Source organism: Pholis gunnellus (genome assembly GCF_910591455.1).
Source record: "Pholis gunnellus genome assembly, chromosome: 19".
Classification (NCBI taxonomy): Eukaryota; Metazoa; Chordata; class Actinopteri; order Perciformes; family Pholidae; genus Pholis; species Pholis gunnellus.
The window spans coordinates 7851094-7875655 of NC_136546.1; the positions used below are offsets into that span (position 1 = coordinate 7851094).

General features: G+C 43.3%; 2 protein-coding genes across 4 annotated transcripts; one reads left to right on the forward strand and one right to left on the reverse strand.

Annotated features, from left to right (window-relative positions):
- Positions 1–1546: 1546 nt before the first annotated feature.
- rab10 (RAB10, member RAS oncogene family) lies at positions 1547–14493 on the forward strand. The gene is made up of 6 exons (XM_079180216.1): positions 1547–2276; positions 6893–6953; positions 10353–10491; positions 11826–11915; positions 13312–13413; positions 13969–14493. Exons 1-6 carry the CDS (start codon positions 2150–2152, stop codon positions 14053–14055), a joined length of 606 nt encoding a protein of 201 aa, XP_079036342.1. The 5' UTR covers positions 1547–2149; the 3' UTR covers positions 14056–14493.
- Positions 14494–16499: 2006 nt separating this feature from the next.
- lats1 (large tumor suppressor kinase 1) lies at positions 16500–24556 on the reverse strand. Of its 3 annotated transcripts, none has more exons than XM_079180542.1 (8): positions 24417–24556; positions 23365–23808; positions 22978–23095; positions 20945–22383; positions 19824–20406; positions 18958–19140; positions 18747–18853; positions 16500–18663 (listed from the first exon to the last, which is right to left on the reverse strand). In XM_079180542.1, exons 2-8 carry the CDS (start codon positions 23710–23712, stop codon positions 18151–18153), a joined length of 3291 nt encoding a protein of 1096 aa, XP_079036668.1. In that variant the 5' UTR covers positions 23713–23808; positions 24417–24556; the 3' UTR covers positions 16500–18150. The 3 variants fall into 3 exon arrangements, with proteins under 3 accessions (XP_079036668.1, XP_079036667.1, XP_079036669.1); XM_079180541.1 differs by having other exon boundaries at positions 22978–23098; XM_079180543.1 differs by lacking the exons at positions 23365–23808; positions 24417–24556 and adding an exon at positions 23175–23355 and having other exon boundaries at positions 22978–23098.
- Positions 24557–24562: the final 6 nt, after the last annotated feature.

Genomic DNA, 24562 nt, shown 5'->3' on the forward strand with positions numbered 1-24562 from the left:
AACCATGGAGCCATCTGGTTTCGCTGTCAAACGGGTACACATGAAACCAGAATTCCTCCTTAAATGTACATAACTATCACCGCCAGAACAGTGACTGCAGAGCTTTGAGTGGTAGTCTCTGGATGTTTGTGGGAGTGCGAGAGGAACCCTGGGGCCCCATGCAGCAGAATACAGGAATGCATCCTGACCTGGAGGATTTTTGTGTTAAGACATGATTTATTGAAATAACAAAGATGGCTTAACTGTTGAAAAGGCTGAGAAAAAAAAATATGGGCTAACATTAAGATGTTCTTCATTAAGCCAATGACATTTCATGGTTCTGCCCAAAGAAAATCGGTGAGCTCACGCAAACTTCTGCTGTGTATCACATTTTAAACCTCTGTAACATCTGTTTCAGGCTTTGCATGGGCTGGTTTCTGTTAATGGCTGCATCTTCGTTCTCTTTTTGGTCATGCTGTCGGTGTGGCTCTGCACTTTTCAATGAAAACATTGGATGATTGATGAGGTATTGTACAGATATTCATGGTTCCCAGAGGATGAAGAAGATCTTCCTGATTTCCCTCCGGATCTGCATGTACACGTCATTTGTGATATTTCACTTATTGACAATTGTTGATAGTTAAACATAGAGAACCTCTGACTATGTCTTTAAATTACTTTTTTGCCCCCTAATGGCATGTTAACGAGACACTGCACTGCAGAATGGTCGCTTCTTTCCTTTTCACTGACTTACTCCTATTTCTTTCTAACTTTCATTATATCTTTATTCATTTAAGTATATCTTTCTTTCTGTATTGCTTTAGTTCCCCCCCTTCTTTACATCGATCTTTTGTCTTACTTTATGTCCGTCTTTCTTTTTTACTTTGTGGCAAGTCTGTACTCGGCAGTAGAAAGCAGGGCATACTCAACATTCCTAAGGAGTGTCTGAAAGTCGAACTCTGACAAGCGGAAGAAGGAAAGAGTCACACACTCTCTCACAAACACACACACACACACACACACATACACACACACACACTCACAAACACACACACAAAGAGCCCACATTGTAGCTGTGTACATGCATACTCTCTCGGTGTGTTTCCAGTTATTAAAGGACTTTAGAGGATACATGTCCTCGCAGTTCACAGGGCAGAGGATGTGGGAAACGCCCGTAACAAGCACACAAGTACTTATATATGACATCACTTGGCCTGACTCACAGCTGGGATAGTCACCGCATCAAATGTCAGCTTGCCATGAAAACTGAAACACACCCCGGCTATGAAAGATCCGCAAGAAACTGGTCGCCATATTGGATCAATAGATGCGTTTTTATACCGTGATGTGATGGGAGCATTGAGCCTAAATGTCCGACCAATTTACGCAGTAACGTTTGCCCTTTCTGTCAATCTGAAATACGCCTTTTTTTACCCCTCGATGTGTGCGAGAGTAGCCAATCATTATTGAGTATTCAAATAAATGACAGCGGAATCGGCCAATCAGAGGCGTGGATTGTGACAGAAGGGGCGGGAGAAAGGCGTGTCTGTGGGCCTAGGGTGTCGCCGTGGAGGCTCCCATTCGAAGGCGACGGCGGTCGTCTATATTTCGGTTGTAATCTCTCCAGAAAAAAAGGCGAAATAACTCCGAATAGACTGTGAATTCAACAGACTTCAACGTTGAGATATTTTTCCAATTCTTCCTTGTCCCGCGTGTGGCAGGACTCTGGAATGACGGGGTGTGCCGATAATTTGAATTAGCTCGCCGTTAGTTTTGAAGAAAGAGTGAGTCGAGAGAGAGAGAGAGAGAGAGAGAGAGGAGCCATTTTGTCCCGACTGTGTGGGAGAAAAGAAAGAGTGGAAAAGAGGAATCACACGGGAGGAGATCCTATTTTTTGCTTTCTGTTCTCATGCTGTAAGGGGGGGGAAACAGTCGGGCTTGGGAAATAGAACTTCTCGGACACGTCCACGGGCACGTTATTTGGGAGGTATTTAGCCAACTAGCTTGCCAAGCTAATCAACACATCCCAGATTGTGAACTGTTCCACAGTCAAGAGAAGCGGGGCACTTTGGTCAAAGGAGCTGGCTTTAGACTCCACACAGGCGTGCTAGGTTATCCGGGGTTGTTGGTTTTTTTGTAACTTGTCTGGGTCAACACAAGCTGTTCTTCAATGGCGAAGAAGACGTACGACTTGCTGTTCAAGCTGCTTCTGATCGGAGACTCGGGCGTGGGGAAGACCTGTGTGCTGTTCCGCTTCTCTGACGACGCCTTCAACACCACCTTCATCTCCACCATAGGTAAGCAGACCACATAAACCGGATGATGTGTTGGTATAGGTGTGTCTGGTTTATGACAGCTGTGGAGACTCGCCTGACTTTCTCCTGCAGCTGTAAAGGGTCGGCAGGACACGGCGTTATTAGGTTAGCCGGTATGCTAGCAGCACGTTAGCTTCTCTCCAGGCCTCTCCTGGACAGCTAGCGTTACTTCTGCTACTTTATATGAGCTCTTAGCTTAAACCACAGTCACCCCTGTTTCAAAATGACAGCAACTTTAACACCACACATGACTGTTATTTTGATTCAGCCCGTTAGCAATGGCGAAGTAAAACCGGTTTCGGTGCCATCATTAGGTTGCTGTCATGGCACTTGACCCAGTGGCTAGTGAGCTAACGAGGCTAGCACCGGGTGTCGGAACAGGGCCGTGCTGCTATTACAAACGCACTTAAACACAATCTCCCCCTATAACTGAACTGTTTACATTTCAATACAAACGTACATGACTATGTGCATTTGTCCATGTAATGAATTATACATTAAAGGTAACTAATCTCTGGGTCTTTGTTCAGAATGATAGATGCCACCTCATTAGCATTTATTAGGTTATCAGTTATTTTACTGAAGTAAAAGAAGCAATAATATAAACATTTAATTACATATAAAAGTCCTGTTAAAGTACTCAAGTATTATTAGTGAAATTAACTTGAAGTGTCGAAAGGAAAGTACCGACTACTTAAGATGGCTTAGTTTCAGATTGTCATATACTTTAGTTACTGCTACATCAATGTGTAAACAAAGTTTTATTAAATCATATGATTTTAATATAAAATCTGAATCTTCCATGTACCTACTAGTTACTCTAGTTGGCGAGTAATTTAAGTAGAGAGTATAAAGTAAAATAATTCCCTCCGAATTGTTGTACAGTAGAAAAATAAAGTTGCAGAAACTGCTACTTAAAAAATACTTCTAAGGAAGTACCCGAGTACTTCAGTAAATGTACTTGTAACTTCCATGACTGCTCCAAAGACGACCATAAACAATTCATCATGGTGGCATCAACAGCCCCCCCTCCCTCGGTCTTCTACGCATGCGTCCAACATCACGCTCACATGAGTCAAGTGTCAAACTATGTCAAATCCCTGCATGGCTCCATTTACTCCTGTTGCCCAAGATCAGAGCTGAGTAATAATCTAACATTATGGGCTTTGCGTAACCACATGAAGCTGATTGTTTGCAATGCACTGGCATTATATCCTTGATCTCTTCATTTAGCTTTAATTTCAAGCCATGCTTTTTTGCAACTTAAAGTGTTGGCAGCTTGTCTATATGTCTAAGAACACACAACCATAATGGGGCGACAGTGTTCCCAGTGGCTTCCAGTCTGGATTACATTTGTTGAGGTTCAGCAATGAACAATCACTCTGTTTCAAAGCTGGCTGTCACATCTGTTTGTTTACGGTTTTGTCTTTGCTCTGTCTCAGCCTATAGTGATTGTGTTGTTTTAAAATGTATTTAAAATGTAGCCGTAGTCTGCTTCCATTTGAGAGTTCAGCCAGTTTAAGAGGAGGCTGTGTGTGATGGTCAGTTGCAGTCAAAGACCATCAGTGACCTTTGCTCCGTGCAGCGGTGCTTTAACTGCAAAGTTGAGTCGTAAGTCGAGTAGATCAATGCCTGTAAGTGTTTGCAGTAACTGCAGGTGCTTTTTCCCTTACGTGCTAGAACAACTCAGCATATTCAATTTACCCTGAAGCAAAACTTAAGAATAAGCTTAAAAAGAACCTGTTTCACATCAAGGATGACATTTAATATAGGATCCATATTACATGCTTTGTTTCTCGTCTAATGTATCCAAAATCGTTGGTTAAAAAATACCCTATGGCAAACTTTTATGTTTGTTTACAAGTCATTTGAAAGTATCAACATGACAGGAAACGGGGACAATCATAGTGCTGGAACTTCTCCGCAAGACCTGAGAGATACTGACAAGGAATCACAAACCAACATAGCTGTCCTCATGTCAGGATGTTAAGTAATAAGTTTTCCCTACAAGAGCTGTGCCCTTTAAAAGCTACAACACAGTCATGAGCGTCTGTCTCAACTTGTCTTTGTTCTACATCTGTATTCAAAACAAAGCAGCCTGCAACATGATCTCAAGTTAAGAATATGGACAACATAACCTCTCAGCACACCATACAATCCAGACCTGTAGTGATCAGGGAGCTCATATTTATAACAATAGATTTTTAGATATTGCTTGTTGGTTCTACTTTTGTAAAAAAGTATTTTCAGTGCTTGATGTTCTGTGTGTTGATGTAATACGATCATTTTCATCATCCATTATTCTGCTGCTTGGTGTGCAATAATGATGTACTTTTGCTTTCCTAATTAGTGGGTTCCTCTTTCTGCCCGTTACTTTTTGGGGCTACGATGGTTGCTAATGTTTTGGCAGACCCTGCTTTAAGTCCAGTGGATGCAACAAACTACTTAACTGATTGCTCCATAGCACCGGAGTGCAGAAAGTACAAAATGTACAGTCCAAAGTTTGCAAAGATTCTACCCCTTAGCTTTTTAGAAAAGGCCCGACGCATAAATCGGGTACAGCCCAAGATGTCAAAAGTTTAAAGTCTTGGCAGGAACAGGACTTTGTAAAGAAGCAGCAGAACCAGGACATATGAAACAGGAGTGTGTTCGTCTTCTGACACAGTGCTCATACCTTTGGAGACACAGATGCACAGCTGCTTCTCAAAATACCCCCACTGGAAACCCCCCCTCACTCATCCTCATTTCCAGTCTCTCTCTCTCTTTCTCCTCGTATGTTTGAGGTCATGCATATTGAATATGCATGATGTTGCCATCTGAAATTTCCACAATGCCTCATGAATTTTGCATGGAAACTGGTGATGGCTGCAGTGGAATTCCTTGTTAGTGAAGGAATGGTTCCTCTGGGTTTGATTAAAAGAGAACTGACCGTAAACCGCGTACTTTCTGTTAAAGATGTCCAATTCAAGTTCCCTCCTCTCGTGTTGGAGTGTGCCCGTTTTCCAGCGATCGGGTTAACGTGTGATTGCACAATGCACATATTTCCTTGATTTCATGCAAGTGCACCTCACCAGGGGAAAACAAACTTCTCGCTCGGAGGAAGACATTTAATATTGGGTCGATCCCCGCTGAGCTTGATTTTTAAGAACACAACTTTTAGTCATAGTCAAGAAAACACACCTTTTTACCTTTTTGTATTATGCCCAATATTTAATTGCTTCTGTTGACTGTTTTTAAGCCAAAATGTCAACGTAGACTGGGCTTAGCAAGTCATATCTGCAGGAATCTTGCTCTCCTCTTTGTCTCTTTTTGTTCCTGTCCAACTACATCTTTCTGTCCGCCCCCCCTCCCTCTCTCTGGGGAGTGCATGATATTTAGTGAGTCACACATTGGCAGCCAGTTCCTTCATTATTCTGTGGCCCTGCTCCACCTAGAGCACAGCTGTTTCTTGGGACTTTTTAAACCAACCACAATGTCTGACCAGAGAAAGCTCACTATTTAACTGGAAAAGTCCAAAAACGTAAACGGTCACGAATCGCCCCCTTTGAAATTGGCCTCCTCTTGGGTTTCATGATAATGACACAGATGATCATCTCCTAAACCTTACTAAATATTATAAACAAAATCATTCGAATTGTTTGTGTACATTTCACTCTTGCACCTTGTGATTTATACTCTTTAGCTGCGACTAGAAGCCGGCAGTGACGGCAAACAATGCTTGTTTTCATTATTGAGTGATCTGTTGATAATTGATCTATTGAGTCACTTTTCAAGCAAACGTTTCGTGGCTCCAGCTTATCTAGAGGGAAGATTTGCTGCTTTTCATTGTCCTGTATTTAAAAATGCCCAAATTCAGTGATAAATGCACATCACAGTTTCTCGGTGACATCTTCACAAATCCTGTGTTGTGTTACCGACTCTAATAAACAAAGATTTTCAGTTGATGTGAAACAGAGAAAAGCAGCCACCAGATCGATTTTTTGTATTTTTTATGAGTCAAGATAGAATACAGATTAAAAATGATAATAAGTAGGATAAAATATGAGACAGTTGGCCAAGAAAGACGTGATGGCAGCCAACCTCCTGAACGAACACGCAGTGGAGCGTCCTCGTATCGAAAGATCATTAAATCCAAAGTCCAACCCAAAGTGGAAACTGGAAGAAGTCCGGTTCATGGGAACAATGATGTGCTTTCCCACCACAGCTTGTCCTCTCATGCAGCACAAGTCCAAAAGGCCCCAACCAAAAATAAATACTAATACACTGGAAATATGTATAGTATGATGTTTCTAACCAGCTCCTTTTAAGCACAGGTTTTACACGACAAAGGTTATGGCACAGTAGCTAAACACGTTGTGGGTATCCTTGTGGTCACCTGACATCTCTCAGTAACCTCATTTGTTATCCAGCTGCTGATCCCACAGCTGTGCGTTGATGGGCTCAAAGTCTGGGCATGATATTGCAGGATAGCGGAAGAGATAATGTTATTGTCTGTTATTCATCTCTTGTCTCCCATTGTCAGGGCTCCATGTGCTAGTTGTTCATATATTTTTGGTGGCTGCGTTTGCTGATATGTTTCTCTTTTTTTTTCTCTACAGGAATAGACTTCAAGATCAAAACTGTTGAATTACAAGGAAAGAAGATCAAACTACAGATATGGTGAGTCAATACAGTTTGTATACTAGTGCTGACTGATGAATTGTGTTGGCATCGTGATATGTGCATGCACGTTAAACATGAAGGAAAACGCTGCCTGAAGCACGACGACTACGAAAAATCATTTTATTCAGGGATGGTTACCTAAACCCGGTATTAAACAGGCCCCGGGGCTAAAGGCCGTAGCATTCGTTATCACGCTGAAGCCTCTCCCGCAGATCAGATAGGCCACGGTACGCAAGTTGACAACAACTACGCTCGTTACTCTAAGTAAGTACAATTAAAAAGCTTCGCAAATATAAAGCCAATCATTTATAATGAACCTGATATAGACGCGTGTAAAGCGGAGTCGCAGTCTCTTATCCACCGCCGCTTTGTTCCCACAAGCACAGCTCGCTAGCATCATATATAGCAAATGGTTACAAACGAGTGTAGGTTATTTTGTTGAATGACTTTGAGTTCCCTTTCGACAGCAGTGTTCCAGTGTATGTGCCCGAGGCGTTATTGTGACGGGTGAAGCGGTGATGCACTGCTGTTGTCGGAGTCATACCGTCGTTGCCGTCTTGGTGCAGACTACAGAGCCTCCATGTTATTATTTCATTACCTTCATAAAGTATAGATGCAACATAACCCGTGGCTATACAAGCTAAAACATAAGCTGTCTGTATGTAGTCCGTTTAGCTTCGTTTGCCACGTATCTTACAATTGAACAAATTCTTGCAAACTTAGCTGCTAGCTGAGACAAAGCAGCTCCTCCCCCTGCAGGCAGTGGTTCACATCAGACACCGACTGATGTCTGTGCTCTACATTCTGTCTCAACTTTACTCATTTTAGATTTATTTCCACTAAGATACTGAGTTTATGTCATGACTTTCCTAGTTATATTTAAAGTATTACATTCGAATCCAGTACTGAATCTAACGACAACAACACTGACATAGATGTACAGCTAAAATGCACACTTTGGTATTTACTTATTTATTGCATATCCTCTGCGCAATATAGATTTCCCTCATGTCGCGCAGGCCTACTTTATACCCAGGTCAGGGTATTGTGTTTACAGGAGTACTGGGCCGAAGAATCCACTGACGATGCGAGAATGGTCTTTCACGTCAGCCTCTGCTGTTATATCATAGTGGAACATCTGTTTGACAAACCTCCCTCAAGCCCAGAAATATGCTGGAACAGGAAATGTTCATCAGTCCATCAGGAGGTCTGCTGCAGGGTTGTCATTGTAGTTCATAGCTGCTGGTGCCGGGCAACCATTTACTGACTAACAGTCTGTAGTGCTATGTGGAGCCATTCTCTCCCTCATACATGGCCGGTAAAGTAAACAGAAAATTAAAAAAACAGTCAAACAACATTGTAGGGATGCTGGGATTAACCGGTTTTGCCATAACCCTGGTTTGTTAACGTCATTACGTAGTTTCATAACCGTAAAAATGTAAGAAGCCACAATATCTACGGTGTCACAAGTCCTGTATTGTTTCCTTGTGAAAACAAGTCTTGCATGGAAATACCAGCCTTATATCTGCCAAAAAAGTGCCTTAAATCAGCAGCGTGGCAGCATTTTGGATATAGAAAATGACCAGCGATTCATGTGAACCGCGGATTAATTACAGTTTCTACATCATCAAAAAAAAGTTTAACTTTCTATCTTAATCGGCTTATATTCAGTAAAAATATGCAATCTGGAGATAAGCTAAATGCTTTCTTCATAATGCAAAATTTCTAACACGTGTTGAAATCAGCAGCAGGATGAGAGCTGGTACATTTGGCAGCAATAACGTACGGAGGTTCCCTTTAGCTACCGTACAATCCTGTAAAATGTAGTTTTGGTGTGAGACTTTAGTCGTTTTGAAGGAGATGTTTTCACAGCGAGAGGTAATTATAAGCAATCGCAGCTCTCGTCACAGAACCGTGAACGCTCATCAGAGACGCTCCGTCACGAGGATGCGGCTCCGCTCGCTTCACGTGCGCGCGCCTGGGCTTCACGTGCGCGCGCCTGGGCTTCACGTGCACGCGCCTGGGCTTCACGTGCGTGGTTTGAGACTAATTAAACAACGGGAGGTTCTGACCGATGGTGAAAGTGCAGAGAGAGACTGAGCCAATGTCATTGATTAACACCAGTGGTGGAGTACTGACACCACTATTTAACAACAAAACACGTGAAGTAAAAATCCTGCATTCAACGTGTTACTTAATTAAAAGTATGTATTTAAGTATATAGTCAGGAAAATGTACTTAATATGTAAAAGTACTCATTGTGCAGTCAATGGGCTCTTTAGTTGTTACATTATTCTAAGTTATAATATTCTATTATTATTATTGATGCATTTTAATGTTGTAGCTGACTGCAATAGAGCTAACTACTGTTGGGTATTCATTCTAAATACATTCAGTTAAAAGTACAATGTTGAGTAGAAAGTAGCATCAACATTGTACGTAAAAGTAGTATTTATATACATATATGAATTAAAGGCTCTACATATCTCTGGAGCCTCTGTGACTTGTGCCTGTATATACTCTAGATAATGAAGTATAATTTAATCTCCTCTTCCTGTCCAACCTCATTTAGTCTGGATTTAATCTTCACTCTTTAGTCTGAACCTGTAAAGATGTGATCGTGCTCACCAGATTCAGTAACGGCAAACTTTTGCTCAGCCAGCTGTTATTGTGAGTGTCCTATTGAAACAGCTAGTGTAAGTGTAGGTCTGCTTGTCTCTTTCCGTGTCAGCAGCAGTGATGGATGGGTGTTGGGAGGGTTTCCTTAGATGTCATGTTGAGGTGCATGCTGGGTGCGTTGGGGACCCGGTCCGCCTGCGGTGGATTTGAATGTGTGTTTACCAGGTTCAACTTGACATGTAAGGCTTACCGGGCCCATCAAGTTTTCTCTCTGGCACACTGTATAATGTACCAAAGTCACGTGTATCATAGTTGAGAGGAAGAAGCACTAAGCAGGCCAGGTAGAGATCACACACACACTAATGTAATGAGCTAATGTGTCTGCCGATTGATTCGATTACGATTCTCTTCTCCTCTCTTCATCCACATTGTTCTGTTTCACTGCACACGTCTACTTATTGAAGAATTAACACGAGCAGTCGGATAAATCTTAACTCCCTTTTCACTTAGACACCTCTAAACTGTTCACTAATGGTATTATATGATCATACTGCTGTTATTCCAGCTATTTGCTGGCTCAAGCTAAAATGTCAACATTTATGGTTCTATGTGTTGTGTTTTTGGGTCCTTTTGTTGCCATGATGCAGTTAAATATGACTTGCGGGACCAATTATCGTTTGGGATAAGGGTTTGAGTTTATACAAACAAAATGGGGAACACAAGCCAATAACAGCGGTGTGTTTCTTTGTGTGTGTGTGTGTGTGTGTGTGTGTGTAGGGACACAGCGGGCCAGGAACGGTTCCACACCATCACCACCTCCTACTACAGAGGAGCCATGGGCATCATGCTGGTCTACGACATCACCAACGCCAAGAGCTTCGAAAACATCAGCAAGTGGCTGCGCAACATTGACGAGGTCACACACACACACACACACACACACACACACACACACACACACACACACACACACACACACACACACACACACACACACACACACACACACACTCTTTTTTTTTTTAACTATATCTTTAGCATAATAGTGACTTAAATGCTCGGGAATGCAGCCAACGTTGCCAACTAGCCGATCAGCTGAGCAGATGTCTGCTTCCATCCGGCTCATTGTGAGAGACCGAGGGGCTGTTCTGTGATACTGTGTGAACATCAATTGAAGCAGAAGTTTAACTCCAGACAAAGTAGGGGTGGAAGTTATTAAAGTTATAGGAAGTCCACGGTATGAACTAGACGGAGTGGAATAATAGTATTTAGTTAAAAAAAATGGAAACGCTCAAGTGAAGCACAAGTACCTCATAGTTGTGATCAAGTACTGGACTTCCTGTCCACGCATCTGCCAGTCGAGCTCGGCATATAAAAGCACATGTCAGCAGTTTTCTTTATAATTACTCTCATTGTTAGGTGAAAAGGGTCTTTGTGTGTACTATCTTACCTTTTAATCTCCGCTCTGATTATTCTATTATGTGAGTAATCTTGTGGGATCCGTGCCAGATCAAACACGTCTCATTAATTACTGTGACTGTAACAACCCATAGCTCATATTTGATCTCTCTCCGTTGTTCCTGGGTGCAACACTGCACATGATAAGTAAGAAGGTTCCTGTCTGGAACCTTCTCACCCTCGCTGTTTAGGAGCTTTGAGTCCGGTCAAGGAAAGGAAACACCGAGCATTTCCTGCTCACTAAGAGCTCGGCCTCGCTCTTGTGTGGAAGTTAGATGTTGGCTACATCGAGGGTTTAAAGGACCCTTCAACAGTAATATGAATACAGTCTGGATCAGTGGTTTCCAACCTTTTTCTTGGCATGCAGTCCCTTAAAACAAGACATTTGAATACATTACCTTGATCTTTTGAAGCATTCTTTCCCGTTTCTGATATTTCATAGACGAAACAAACATTTAAAAAATGAGATCAAGCGATTCCGCCCTAGTTCATTTTTATTAATTTAAAAATGATTCGAGCTTAAACAATTAGTCCATGAATCAATTGGGTGATTGACAGAAAATGTTTACAAACACAAATGCCCCAATTTTCCCATTTTTTTTGTTTTGTCATTCTACATTAATGGGGCAATTTTCTCTATTTGTTTGACATTTCTTAGACCGAAGGACTCATCATGATAGTTATTCAATAGATTGTGCGTGCTACACTGGTTGTGTGTGTTTCATGTGCGCTGACGGTGAAGTCACAGATAATCCAAATAATCAAAAACTTCTTCTTCTTTTACTTTTTCAGCACGCAAATGAGGACGTTGAGAGGATGCTGCTAGGCAACAAGTGTGACATGGAGGACAAGAGGGTCGTACCAAAAGCCAAGGGGGAGCAGGTGAGATGGCGCAATCCACCGCAGCCGGTCGTAATCAAGGTTCTGCGTTTCGATGAGTTGTCCTGTTGCTTCGCCGACAGCTCATAGACATGAATCTAGAAGAACTCTCCTGCAGTTAATCACATTCCAGTCCCATCGCTTCATTTAGAAAACAGCAGAATACCGTAAAGTGTCATCTCAGTGACCACGAAACGGTGCCTCCTTGTTTGTCTTTGCGTGCCATGAAGGCTTATTCTGTCTACTGTTAACAACTTGTGACGACAACTACTCCCTCTGAAACGAATAGAAAAGAAAGAGAGAATATGTAGACTTAGTGATGAAACGTGTGTTGGTAGCATCCCGTATTGCAGGTACACACGGAAGTTATTTTTACTTTGAATTGGAAAATGCAGCTGCTGCAGCGTATAGGTCAGAGAATGACTAGAGGAGCTCAGAGGATCAGAGCCGAGAAATGTGAGTCTCTTTACTGTCTTAACAATTACTATTGAGGTGCCCTTGAGCAAGCCAACACCACCAGAGGCTTTGTAACAACGGGACACTTAACACTGACATTTTGCTGTAGCTCATATTAACGGCGTTCGTTATCTCACTCTAAATGTCTGTTTTTTTTAATGAATATGAGATTATATTTGCGTCTCCAGAGAAATTCCAGACCTGACATGCAAGACATGGGCGGACCTGCCTCAGAAACCCTCCCATGTTCTCACACAACCTTGTTTGTCTGACTAAGACGCACGTCTACAGTAGTAGAAAGATCAAGGCCACCATGGTTGATGCTGTGTGCGGGTCGTAGCTCGGTCCGTTTGAGCTGCTGGCGGTCAGTAGACATTACCAATATGGGGACAAATTCACTTTCTTGACACATATTTGTACCTTATATAAACAAAGCCTGGAGGCAGACTTCAGTCATCCAAAATCTAAATAGTCACCGAGCAGTTAAGTGGCAAAGGTACGGCTTTACCCCAAAATGTTCACGTATCAAAACACACGAAATGGGACTCATGGTTGCATGTTTCCTCTTTTGGGCGGCGGTGATCGAGGTGACGTCACATGTGCGTGTCCTCGAGGAGGAGATCTAATCAGCGATAACGGGCGAGTGTTCAAGAGCTCCGGCTCATTGTACCAACGCAAACTAGCAGTGACTAGTCAGTCTGCAGATTTAGCAACATCAGATACAGATCTGTTTACTCACACAGACACACACACCGGGTGTGTGTGTGTGTGTGTGTGTGTGTGTGTGTGTGTGTGTGTGTGTGTGTGTGTGTGTGTGTGTGTGTGTGTGTGTGTGTGTGTGTGTGTGTGTGTGTGTGTGTGTGTGTGTGTGTGTGTGTGACCTGATCTCTGTTCTGCACACTTTATTTTTGGACTGAACCTTCTTAAACTCTCTTCTCCACAGATTGCGAGGGAGCACGGCATTAGGTTTTTTGAGACGAGTGCTAAGGCCAACGTCAGCATCGAGAAGGCTTTCCTCACGTTAGCAGAAGACATCCTCAGAAAGGTGCGTGTGGCGATCTCTGAAAGTGTTTGTGCGTTACATTTTACTACAACGGAAACAACGCAAAGGCTTTTATCTGAGATAAGATGGAAGACTGGGGCAAAAACAAAGTGTGAATATAAAAGTCTTAAGAGAACATAAATGTTTGAATTGTTGTCTTTAATAGAATTACAGGAACAAGTTCAAGTTAAGAATTATTGTTCTTATAATATATTAGTATTCATGTTACTCTCCAAGGAGCCATTAAGAGCTTTACTCATTGGAAGATACTTTTGTTTATCAAGTCAATAAAATCTAGTCCATGTAAAAACATCCACACATAGCTCTTCTTCAAAAGAAGTGACTTTGCTGAAAAAACACGCAGCTAAAATATAATATTAAAATATTATGTACATGCCCGTAAGTGAAAACATTGGTCTATATAACAAGTCAAACTATTTCTGTATATTATAAACAAATTGTATGTTTTCTAAGTCCACTCAGAATTCAGACACACAATAGAATAAAATATTATATTATATTATATAAGATGTATCTTTGGTGTGTTTTATTCGACAGACGCCTGTAAAAGAGCCCAACAGTGAAAACGTCGACATCAGCAGCGGAGGTGGAGTCACAGGCTGGAAGAGCAAGTGCTGCAGTTGAACAACTCCTCGGTTACACGCATACTAACGCACACACGTCAACACACGCAGACACACACACACATCAATACACACATTCTCTCTTTCTCTCTCTCTAACTGCTAACTCTAACTCTCTCGCTCTCTAATGTCTCATGAGTTTTCTTGCACACTGACACTCTCTGTCTGTCTCTTTATCAGAATAAAACAATAAACTACTTCACTCGTCTAATCCCCTCCTCCACCATATTCCTCCATCTGATCATCATTTTTATTTCTGATAAAAAGAGAAATCCAGTCACGTTTCTTGTCATTTATTTTAAAAGTTGTTAAAAAAAAACGAGAAAAAAAAAAACAGAAGTAAAAAAGCGTGAAAAGACAAGCTCATATTTTTAATATTTCCTTTGCCTGAGCTCACCTGGTTGGACACCCCCACCCACCCTTAACCACACCCCCACCCACAGCACTCACCTTCAGTCAGAGGAAATCAAAATAAAATAAAAAAAAAAAAGGACAAATGTAGGATTAACATTTTGTACACTTAGTGGGGTTTCTGTTGTCTAACAGTATTTGGTCATTTACAATTTGTTACCAAGCGACAGAGGCGTGGCTAGCTCCTTTTGTATGTGGGGTTTATTTTGTCCTGTGCCTTATATGGAAGACAGGGGCGGGGCTGTGTGGTGGGCGGGGCCGCAGCCACCCAATGAAATTACTGTTTAATACTCTGTCAGTTGGGGCTCCTGTCATGAGGACGCCAAAACTGAAGCAGACGGTTTGAATTTCTCCTCCAGCCAAGAGAACGGCATTATACAGTTTGTCCTGTTTATTGATGTTTTATTTTTATGTGTATGATTTACTTTTATTTCTTTTTCCCTATTTGGGTTGTTTTATTTTGTTTCTCCTGCATGCAGATTTCTTTGGGTTGGACTCGTTCTGTAACATTGTGTAACGTTCTGCACGGGGTAACTGTGGGCGGGAGGGACGGAAGTTCTCTTTGGAAATTCAAACAGTTTTGCAGATCCATTAAAAATAAGCTTGTTTAAGTTAACTTGTTTGTCCTCAATGATGTTTCATTTCATGTGTCCACTCGCGTCACATTTAGAAAGCTTTGACATCTGCGGAGTCGACTTTCAAACGTCCAGAGTGTATATATCTATTTCACAGGAGACATTTAGACGTATCAAAGTGTATTTAATAACACTAATGATGGGTCTGATACATATTGGTGTCCCAGTAAGCGATAGCAATGAGCTGCACGATCACAAGACCCTGTTACAGGCTGACGTCAGTGGAATGCGGCCAGTGTTGTCATTAATCATTAATAACTTTGCTTAGCCAGCCGGATGATTGGACTGAATTTCTGTTTTGTTTAGTTACGCAGGGTGTCTTGCGAGGCTTGCAGCAACAGGGAGTTTGAGTAAATGTCTCCTCACTAGCCTTTAGTGACGTGATGGAATATAGGGAAGTGCAAGTTTTTAATATGGTGAGAATTGAGTAAAGACCATTTATGCAATTAAGGCCAAACTACTTAAATACCAGTATAGAAATGTTTTCAGATAATCCTGATTAAACTCAAAAAGAGTAGAACACAACAGACAAATTAAGAGGAAATATTTGAATGTCATATTTTTACTGTCTTTACCCTTTATATAGTGCAGGTGAGAAAAATGGTGTTTTTGGTGAATGGTGCATTGCTTTACTTGATTGTGGTGTCTTATTCCATTGTTGCAGTTTACAACAGAAATAAAGGAGCTACAGGCTGTAGAAAACATCTTAACATTAGTACATACACATATATATATATTAGTATATGTACAGCAGGGCCTTTGAGTGGGACAGAGAAGTAAAAAGTAGAAACAATTATATTATGGTATGTTAAAAGAAACTCATGGTAAATGTGTCTACAAAGGTTGGAAAAAAGTCATAGTATAGTATGTCGAAAGTTGCAAAAATATTACATGTAAAAAGTGAAGTCATAATATAGAATGTTGATACAAGTAGTAAAAATATCCTAGTATAAGATGCTATACTATGACGTTTTCATGAATTATTTCAACATGCAATACAATTTTTTTCAAAATGTTATATTACTTTACTACATTTAACATGCTATATAATTACTTTTCAACATCCTATGCTATGACTTTATTCGACCTACTATACCGTCAGTTTTTATCACTTTTTCAACATAACCTTTTTCGATATTTTTATACTATGACGTTTTCATAACTAATTTCAACATACTATACTATGACTTTTTTCAATATTTTATACTACGTTTATACAGAGTCAAAAAATGGTCATAGTACGGTGAAAAAGTCATAGTATAGCGTGTCAAAAAAAGTTGCATAAATGTAAAAACATCATCTTTGCGGCAGATTAATTGGTAATGAATATTGTTCGTTGCAGCCCTTATCTAAACCACCAGTCTGTAGTCCGTTAAGATACCAATAACACTACAACATGGTCGGTGTGCCAGCAACACGTTTTGTTCTTTACATTCTTTATTTATCCCCCTCCTCCTGGTACCAAACCTCCCAGAGCAACAACGTACACAAAAATAAAACTCTCACAAAACCAGTGCAGAGTGCCAGTGGTCACCATTAAGTCCAGAACTACATTCAGAGATCTTTTCCTAAACACAAAGAAGTACAGCGGCTTACAAAATCATCTTATGTGACGGAGAGCAGCTCAGTGAGTCCATCAGTCCAGTTAAAAACAATAAAACCAGTACAGACATGAATCAACACATGACAGTCAGCTGTAGTGATCCTTAAAAACGGTAAATAAGACAATTACTTTGCAGGAAATGAGTTTCAGGAATCCTCAACACCATATATAGAGTACTGTAGGATGAAGTGGTTAGGTGCCTAAAAGCAAGGCATTTCTGGCTGCCAGTGTAATACCGCCACAAATACTAATTTCACAGTCTTGTGATCTTTATCTTCTAAACGTGAGTATTTGAAACAGAAACAGTGAAAACCTATTTAGTGCTTTGGTTGAGAGACGAGAAGAATCTATTCAGAGCGCTGTGAGTTAGTGTTTGTTCTCTGTGAATGAAACACTAACAGAGAGCAGCAGCAGTGGACTACAGAGGGCCTGCCCTAAGGAAACATCAAATCAGCTGACAGGGCAGGAAACATATTTACAGCAACGGTATGCAACTTCATTTATAAATACATTTTAAGTATAAATTAGAAAAATAAAACAAAACAAAACCTACTGTAGTTCAATCAGGTGATGCTACTCTAAAGTCTGATTATTAACCCTCTTTATATTTGGTGAAAGATGAACAAAAAAGTAAACACAAAAAGGCACAGCAACGAATAATTAGAGCAACTTATCCCTGCAACATTTCTATGAGATGAAACTAAATCCCCATTGCAACGGACATTAAGATATAAATTAAGACAGTTTTAACCACTAGATGTAATTTCATAAAAATAATAAAATCCCACACTCAAACAGCATCTACACTAGCGTCACCAGGTACAATCTTCTTAAATAAATTAAGGCTTAAAGGGGAGTCTGCGATAAGTCTTTTAAAAAGAGCACCCTGATTATTTTCAGCTTTCTGTTCCTCAGGCAGCAAACACCGTACAGTTTATACATTAATAGCAACATTTAAGGAAAACACACTTAATTTCCCTCTTAGATGAGATAACGGATACCGCTCTCATTTCTTTAAGGTGAATATGAAACTGATGCCAACAGCTGGTTAGGCTAGCTTACCTTTAAGACTGGAAGCAGGGGAAACAAGTAGCCCGTCTCCACCCAAAAGGTAAAAAATAAAATAAAATAAATCTGCCCGGGCCTTTAAAGCTCACTGCAGCTTCATATATCGTATCCATCTAACTGGCTAAGAGAGTAAATAAGCATGTTTTCCCAGAATGCCTCTGACTATTCCTTGAACTTGTAGTGTGAACTAAGGGCTTTGATCAAATGTGCTACAGATTGTTCTGGCTGCTCCTAAAATCATACTTTCCTATGTTCAAGGATTTAAACGTTGTACCGTTGTATTACCCTTCTCTCTCTCTCTCTCTCTCTCTCTCTCACACACACACACTCACTCTCACACACACATACACACTCTCAACAAACTCAGCTAGCCTCCAGTGCTACACGTAGACCAGGTCCCGGCCCTGAGGGGCCGAGCTAGCGGCGGCCTCCCGCACCGGGCCCTCGGAGTCCGCCTCGTCCCCGTCGTAGCCCTCGTACTCGATGGGCTTGGGGCAGCTGTAGGGATGGCCGTTGTCGTCGAAGAAGCGGCGGAAGGTGAACTCGTAGAAGGCGTGCTCGGGGTGCTTGCCGTTGCGGAACCAGCCGTTGAGCGTGTCGTTGAGGTTGTCCTCGCCGTCGCTGTCGCTGCTCCACAGTTTGTCCGGGTCCACGGGGTCGAAGTTGGAGGTGTCCGTGGAGTGAGCGATGGTGGGGACGTACGGCGCCACCTGCTGCCGCAGGTCGCTGGAGAAGTCGATGTCCTTGAAGAAAGGGTGGGCTTTGATTTCGTCCGTGCCGTTCTTGCCCAGGCGGTCTTCGGGGCTGCGGCACAGCTTAGTGATGAGATCCGACGCCTCGGGGCTGAGCTTGGCGGGCGGGGGAATGTGCAGCATGCTCTTCCAGTTGATCACCTGGAGTTCAGAGGCAGAGGCGACAATAAGAAAACGACGCAGTCAGGAGACGTGCTGCGCTTCACTGCGGGCGCTTCACATACCTTCATCTGTGTCTCCAGGGGCGTGGTCGCCAAGAAGGGCGGCTGTCCAACGATCATTTCATACAAGATGACGCCGACACTCCACCAATCACAGAGCTGAGTGTATCCTGGAGGAGATTAAAGTCATTTATACATAAGCCACACTGGAACAACATCTCTCAGCTGGACCCCCCCCCCACCCCCCACCCCCTCTAGCCGTGGTCTACTGTACCTGTCCGGAGCAGCACTTCAGGCGCTATGTAGTTGGGCGTCCCGACCAGAGAATGAGCCAGGCAGCGCTGGTGCTGCCGGGCCTTCCTCCTCTCCAGAGGCTTCAGGCGGTCTGTACAGCGGCAGTTGGTCGGGTCCTCCCACTCCTTACTGAAGTCCATGCTGTCCTGCCTCACGTGGTCGCCTGAGAAGAGACCAACAATTTACAATAACCATGATCATTAGATGGTAAAATGAACTTGATATTCTACAGTTTAACAATGAAATTACAATCAATAATATTTACTAAATATTAGTATAATATTTTAAATACTATATTAAGTATTCGTTAATGATTACCAAGTCATTTATAAACCTTTATGGAATTGTTTGTAAATAATCTATAAACATTACATAGATGGACCAGATATTTGTGATTATACACCAGTTAAATGGTTAATAAATACTTAATAAAGCATCTATAAACATTTAAATAGATGGAGCATACATAATGGTTAATAATTGGTTTCTGGTCCATCTATCTATGTAATGTTTCGAGAATTTAACAAAATTAAAGAATTACTAATTATCGATAAACCTTATTTTTGTTAGCCGTAAAACATTCAAGTCACCACGGTGCAGAATATGTTATTATGGCTGAAAAGATTAGTCATCAATACACAGAAAATGTATCTGCAAATGTCTTCAAGAAGACCTCCTTAAATTCCCTGGTCCCGTACTCAAATGTAAATAGTCGTTAGTTATTATCCTTCTATGATAGTAAATTAAATATTTGGGGGTTTTGAACAGGAGCCACTACACTGGGTAGACCATCATCATAGAGGCTCTTCTGTAGACATAAGCCGATATTTAAAAAGTGAAACCCACCGCTCTGGTAATACTTGGAGTCATGCGTCCAGCGGAAGCCGGTGCAGAGGCCGAAGTCGGTCAGCTTTATGTGTCCGTCTCGGTCTATGAGGATGTTGTCGGGCTTGATGTCCCGGTGGATGAAGCCCATCTTGTGGACGCTCTCCACGGCACAGGTGAGCTCCGCGATGTAGAACTGGGCCAGCTCCTCTTTGAAGATGCCGAGCCGGATTAGAAGGCTCATCATGTCCCCTCCGGGAATGTACTCCATGACGAAGTACAGGTTGTCTTTGTCTTGGAACGAGTAGTAGAGACGCACCACCCACTCGTTGTCCGCCTCGGCCAGGATGTCCCGCTCGGCCTTGACGTGGGCCACCTGGTTCCTCAGCAGCACGTCCTTCTTGCGGAGCGTCTTCATGGCGTACAGCGCTCCCGTGTCCTCTTTTCTGGCCAAGCACACCTCGCCGAAGGCTCCGATGCCGAGGGTCTTGATTCTCTTGAACATGGATTTGTCCATCTTGGCTCGCTTTAGCCGGATGTAGTTGGACTCTTTCTGGCACAGCATCATACGCATCTGCTCCTGAGCTTCTGAAGACAAACCCACCTGAGCGCAGGACAGAAAAAAGGTGATTTAATGGCCCACATAACCTCAAAACATTGCATAAAAATGTAGTCCTGGTCAGATCTAAACTGGCATCAACTGAAGACACAGAGAGCAACCAGTGCAAAATACATTTAAAATGACCTGTAAGAGCAAACGTGCTGCATTTTCCTCATAATCACTTTAGTCCACAACAAAGATGCATGAGCAGTGCCATGATGACTGGGACGGAGAGACATGCGTTTCCAACATGCTGCATACAGCACATTTCCAATACAAAGACCAGGCTTTCAACAACAGCTTACTTGACGTGTGAGGACTATTCTGTGTCACAGAACAGCAGAGAAACCGTTTACCTTTTTAGGTCAGCTGTTAGTGACAGCAAGGAGAGAGAAGAAGAAGAACAGCATGAAAAGACAATCTCAGAGACGGATAATACAGCGAGGAGAAGACAGCAGGGAAAAAGTGTGGAAAGAGTGAAAGAAAAATCTACTTCAATTCATTAAGAGAATGATGCGACCAGGGTTGTTGACGTTCTCACCCTTTGCATCTCACTTTCCAGCTGCTTCCTCCTCCGAATCCTCTGCTGATGGTTCTTCAGGACATTCTCCACGTGTTGCTCCATGAAGAACTTGAAGGCCTGGGGCGAGTAAAGTGCGATTCGTCCGGACTCCCCTCTCGGCTCTTCGTCTTTCGTGTTGCGGCGGACAGGAACCGGCGATGTCGTGATTTGCTTCTTCTCCTTCTCCGTCGCTGCCGTGCTCTCCGCCGTCTTGTCTCGGGAGCCGTCGACGCCGCTGGCGTCCTCTTCGGCGGGCTCCTCTCTGCCTGTGCCGAGTTTATTGGCCCCTAGATCGTAGGCAGGGGGGCCGGGTGCCGCTTGCTGTTGGAGAAGATGCTTAGGATAGGGCGGAGGGGGGCCCTGGTAGCTGGGGGCTTCTGCAACAACGGCGATCTGAGGTACGGGTGCTGGGGGTTCTGGGTAAGCAGGTGCAGCCGGAGACGGCGCGGGCTGCTGCATCCATGGAGGGTGAGTGGGCGCAACAGCGGTGTGCAACTCGGGTTTCTGGACACGCATGCTTTTGACCGGCTGCAGGATGGGAGCCTGGGTGATGGCGGTGACCGTGGTGGCAGAGGGCTGGGAGCTGGATGGGTGGGCCTGTCTGCTGTTCAGCTGGTGGTTGTTGAAGGAATTTGAGCGCACTGGCATGTTGTGCTGCCATGACGGGGACAGGTCCTGGTTGCCAGAAGAAGACTGGGAGGGGTTCAGAGGAGCCTGGGACCAGGACTGAGGAGGACCCATGTTGTACATGTCGAGGTTGTGGCTGTTCCGGCTGGGAACCATCATGGACTGAGGGATATTTCCACCGTTTATGTAAGAGGGAGAGGATGCGGGTCCTCCGGACTGCATCTGCTGGTCAGTGGGACTGTGCCGGCTACTCTGGTTAACCGGGTAAGGAGGAGGAGGAGGCTGTCTGCTGCCCCCTGCCATGTAGTCCGGCTGAGGGGAGCCATTCTGAGACCAGCTGGAGGGGAAGGTGAACTTATTCACCCCGGAGTTTTGCATTATGATGGGCTGGTGGCCCATAGGGACCGGGCTGATCCCACGCTGGTTTTGAGGCGCTGACGATTGGTACCCATCAGCCCAGGCCCCCTGGGGTACCGGAGAGCTGCGCGGCAAAAGGTAATCCATGTTGCCAGAGTAGCGCTTGGTTGACGGGTTGCTGTCCCAGGACGGCGCAGGAGGCATCGCACCGCGGTTTGGTGGAGGCGTGACGCTGCGCACCTGGGGCGGCAGTGGAGGATTGGCTCTCTGACCGTTAGCAGGGTGACCCTGAGGGAAGGCAGGAGGAGGTCCGGGGCTGTCGGAGCGGTACATCATCCCATCCACCATGAGCGGACCATGCCGAGGCACCAAAGACTCCTTTGAGCCTTTCCAGCTCGGCCTCCTCAGCACGGCCTGTTGGATGTGAGAAGATCCTACAGACACAAAGAACAACGGAGGTGAAGGGATGCAAAGAAAGTCATTACTCGTAGCACGGCATAATTGTAGCCGAATAGTTCAAATCGAAGTCCATCTAAAACTGAACCTAAAACTAACGGGTCCAACTACGTTGTTTTATCCATTTGTCTGAGTAAAATATACAAAATTCCTAAGCATGAACACACGGTGTGATCCCTCACCCAGAGGCATGATCCCAAGACTCAGTAATTAACTTGGTATGTACAATGTTATTAACTTCAATAGGAATAATAACGTAAAAATGTAAAAGGAGGACCAAAGCTGTAGAACCTGGCTTGAGTAACAACTCTTCGCCTTTGTGTTTTTTTCAATAAAAAAGGTGCAGAATAGTATTCAAAAGGTCTTTTCTTCAACGTACCATTATTGCCACTATGAATTACAACATAAACCTAATTTCCAGTCAACGTCTTCCATTGTGTGATGCAATGACTCATTCTGTCAGCATGTATTGTCATTTATTTAACAAATCAAGATTCCAGATTGGATGAACACGCCTGCCTGGAATATGAAAGGGGAAACCCAGCATTTAGTCCCAGTGGACAGTGACGTACCTGGGGCTTTCAGACCTGTAGTGTTGGGGTTGGCAACAGCCATCTGTTCCCGCACCGAGTCCTGGTAGCTCACCTTACCCATGTAGTCTATAACGGCCCCCATACTGCGACTGTTACTCTGCTTAAAAAGGGCAGAAAAAAAGGACAGTTAACATTTAGCGTTTGGGCAATCGAAGCAATAACTTTTGTATTGTCACCTGCGCAAGCTCGTCATTCCACTTTGCATACTTTTCATTCTTCTAATAATTCTCAGGGAGACAAAGTGCAGCCAGGGATCATTCTCTATTATAGAGTCATGTCAACAATGAGATTCCTCCACAATCCTGAAACAAAAAAACAAACCTGTCTCTGTGACAAACAAGCCAACATGAAAACACCTCATCTCACCTCCTCAAACCCGGCACAGGGGAGCTCCTGGGACATGTGCTGGTTCCCCTCAGAGCCTGAAGTACTGGTCTCGTTGGCAAAAGGCAGCAGGGATTTGCGGATCTCTTGCAGGGCCTTGTGGTAGGGGTTTTTGCCGTTAGTGCTGCGCCCTTGTTGCCTTGGGTCCTCGGGAGGCATTTTCCCAGCGCCTCCATTGTCCACTTTAGGAGGCTCCGAGGGTTTGGACAAATTGCGCAGGCTGTTCCGTATTTCCTGCAGCATGTGATGGCTGTTGCCGTTGTAGTTGCTGGTGGGAAACGTCTTGGGTCTCATCTGTCTGTATCCTTCGGGTTTCTCCCCTCTCTTCATGTAAGAGCATGTATGATGACGACGAAGGGGATGAAGAGGATGTCACTCGGTCCAGGGTAGCAAGAGGTCTCCGGTGTCTGACTTCACATCTGCATGCTGATGACAGAAATGAAATGTAAGTTACAAATGAGTCATGAACATGTGTTATGTTACCGAACAGGTTCAGCAAACGGGTGGAAAGTATTTATTAGCAAATACGTACAGATAAACATTAGGTATGTGAGGATTCTTATGAGGCAGTCTGCCAAATGTGGTAACTGATATGAACCAATAGCTGAAAAAAGTAGTTTGGTTTTCGTGCTTTACCATTTCACTATGAAATAATCTCGTTGTTTAAAGCTTCACGGTAGAGAAAGAGAGAGTGCATCAGAATAAAAAGTACGTTATTCCTTCACAAAGAACCACTTGCTAGCGTTGTTAGCAGCTCAGGCTAACAGAGCGCTACTTTAACCCTAATTCTCTCTCAAGTGTTGTACAATTAAATGTGTATGTTGTTTGTCATATTCCCCCAAAATATCTCCAACGTATGAGCCCATGAACGGCAAACTGGTCTTCTCACAATTTCCCTTTACATGACATCAGACGACGCAGCAGCGGCCTGTGTGTTTAAGGCATCCATTTCTGCTAGGCTAGCTCAACAACAGGTTGCGCTAGCTGCTAGCTAACACAACTAGCAAGTTAGTGAGCCATGTCCAACGACTTACCAGGGTCTGTGGGGGCCGCTTCTTCTATTTTGACAACACACGATGTTTCCGTGACCTTTCACGGCGTCAATGACGTGATTTTAACTCAAAGTGTCCTTGTTATGCCGAGCTGGCTGGCCCCAGTCTTGTTAAATTCCTGGGATGTC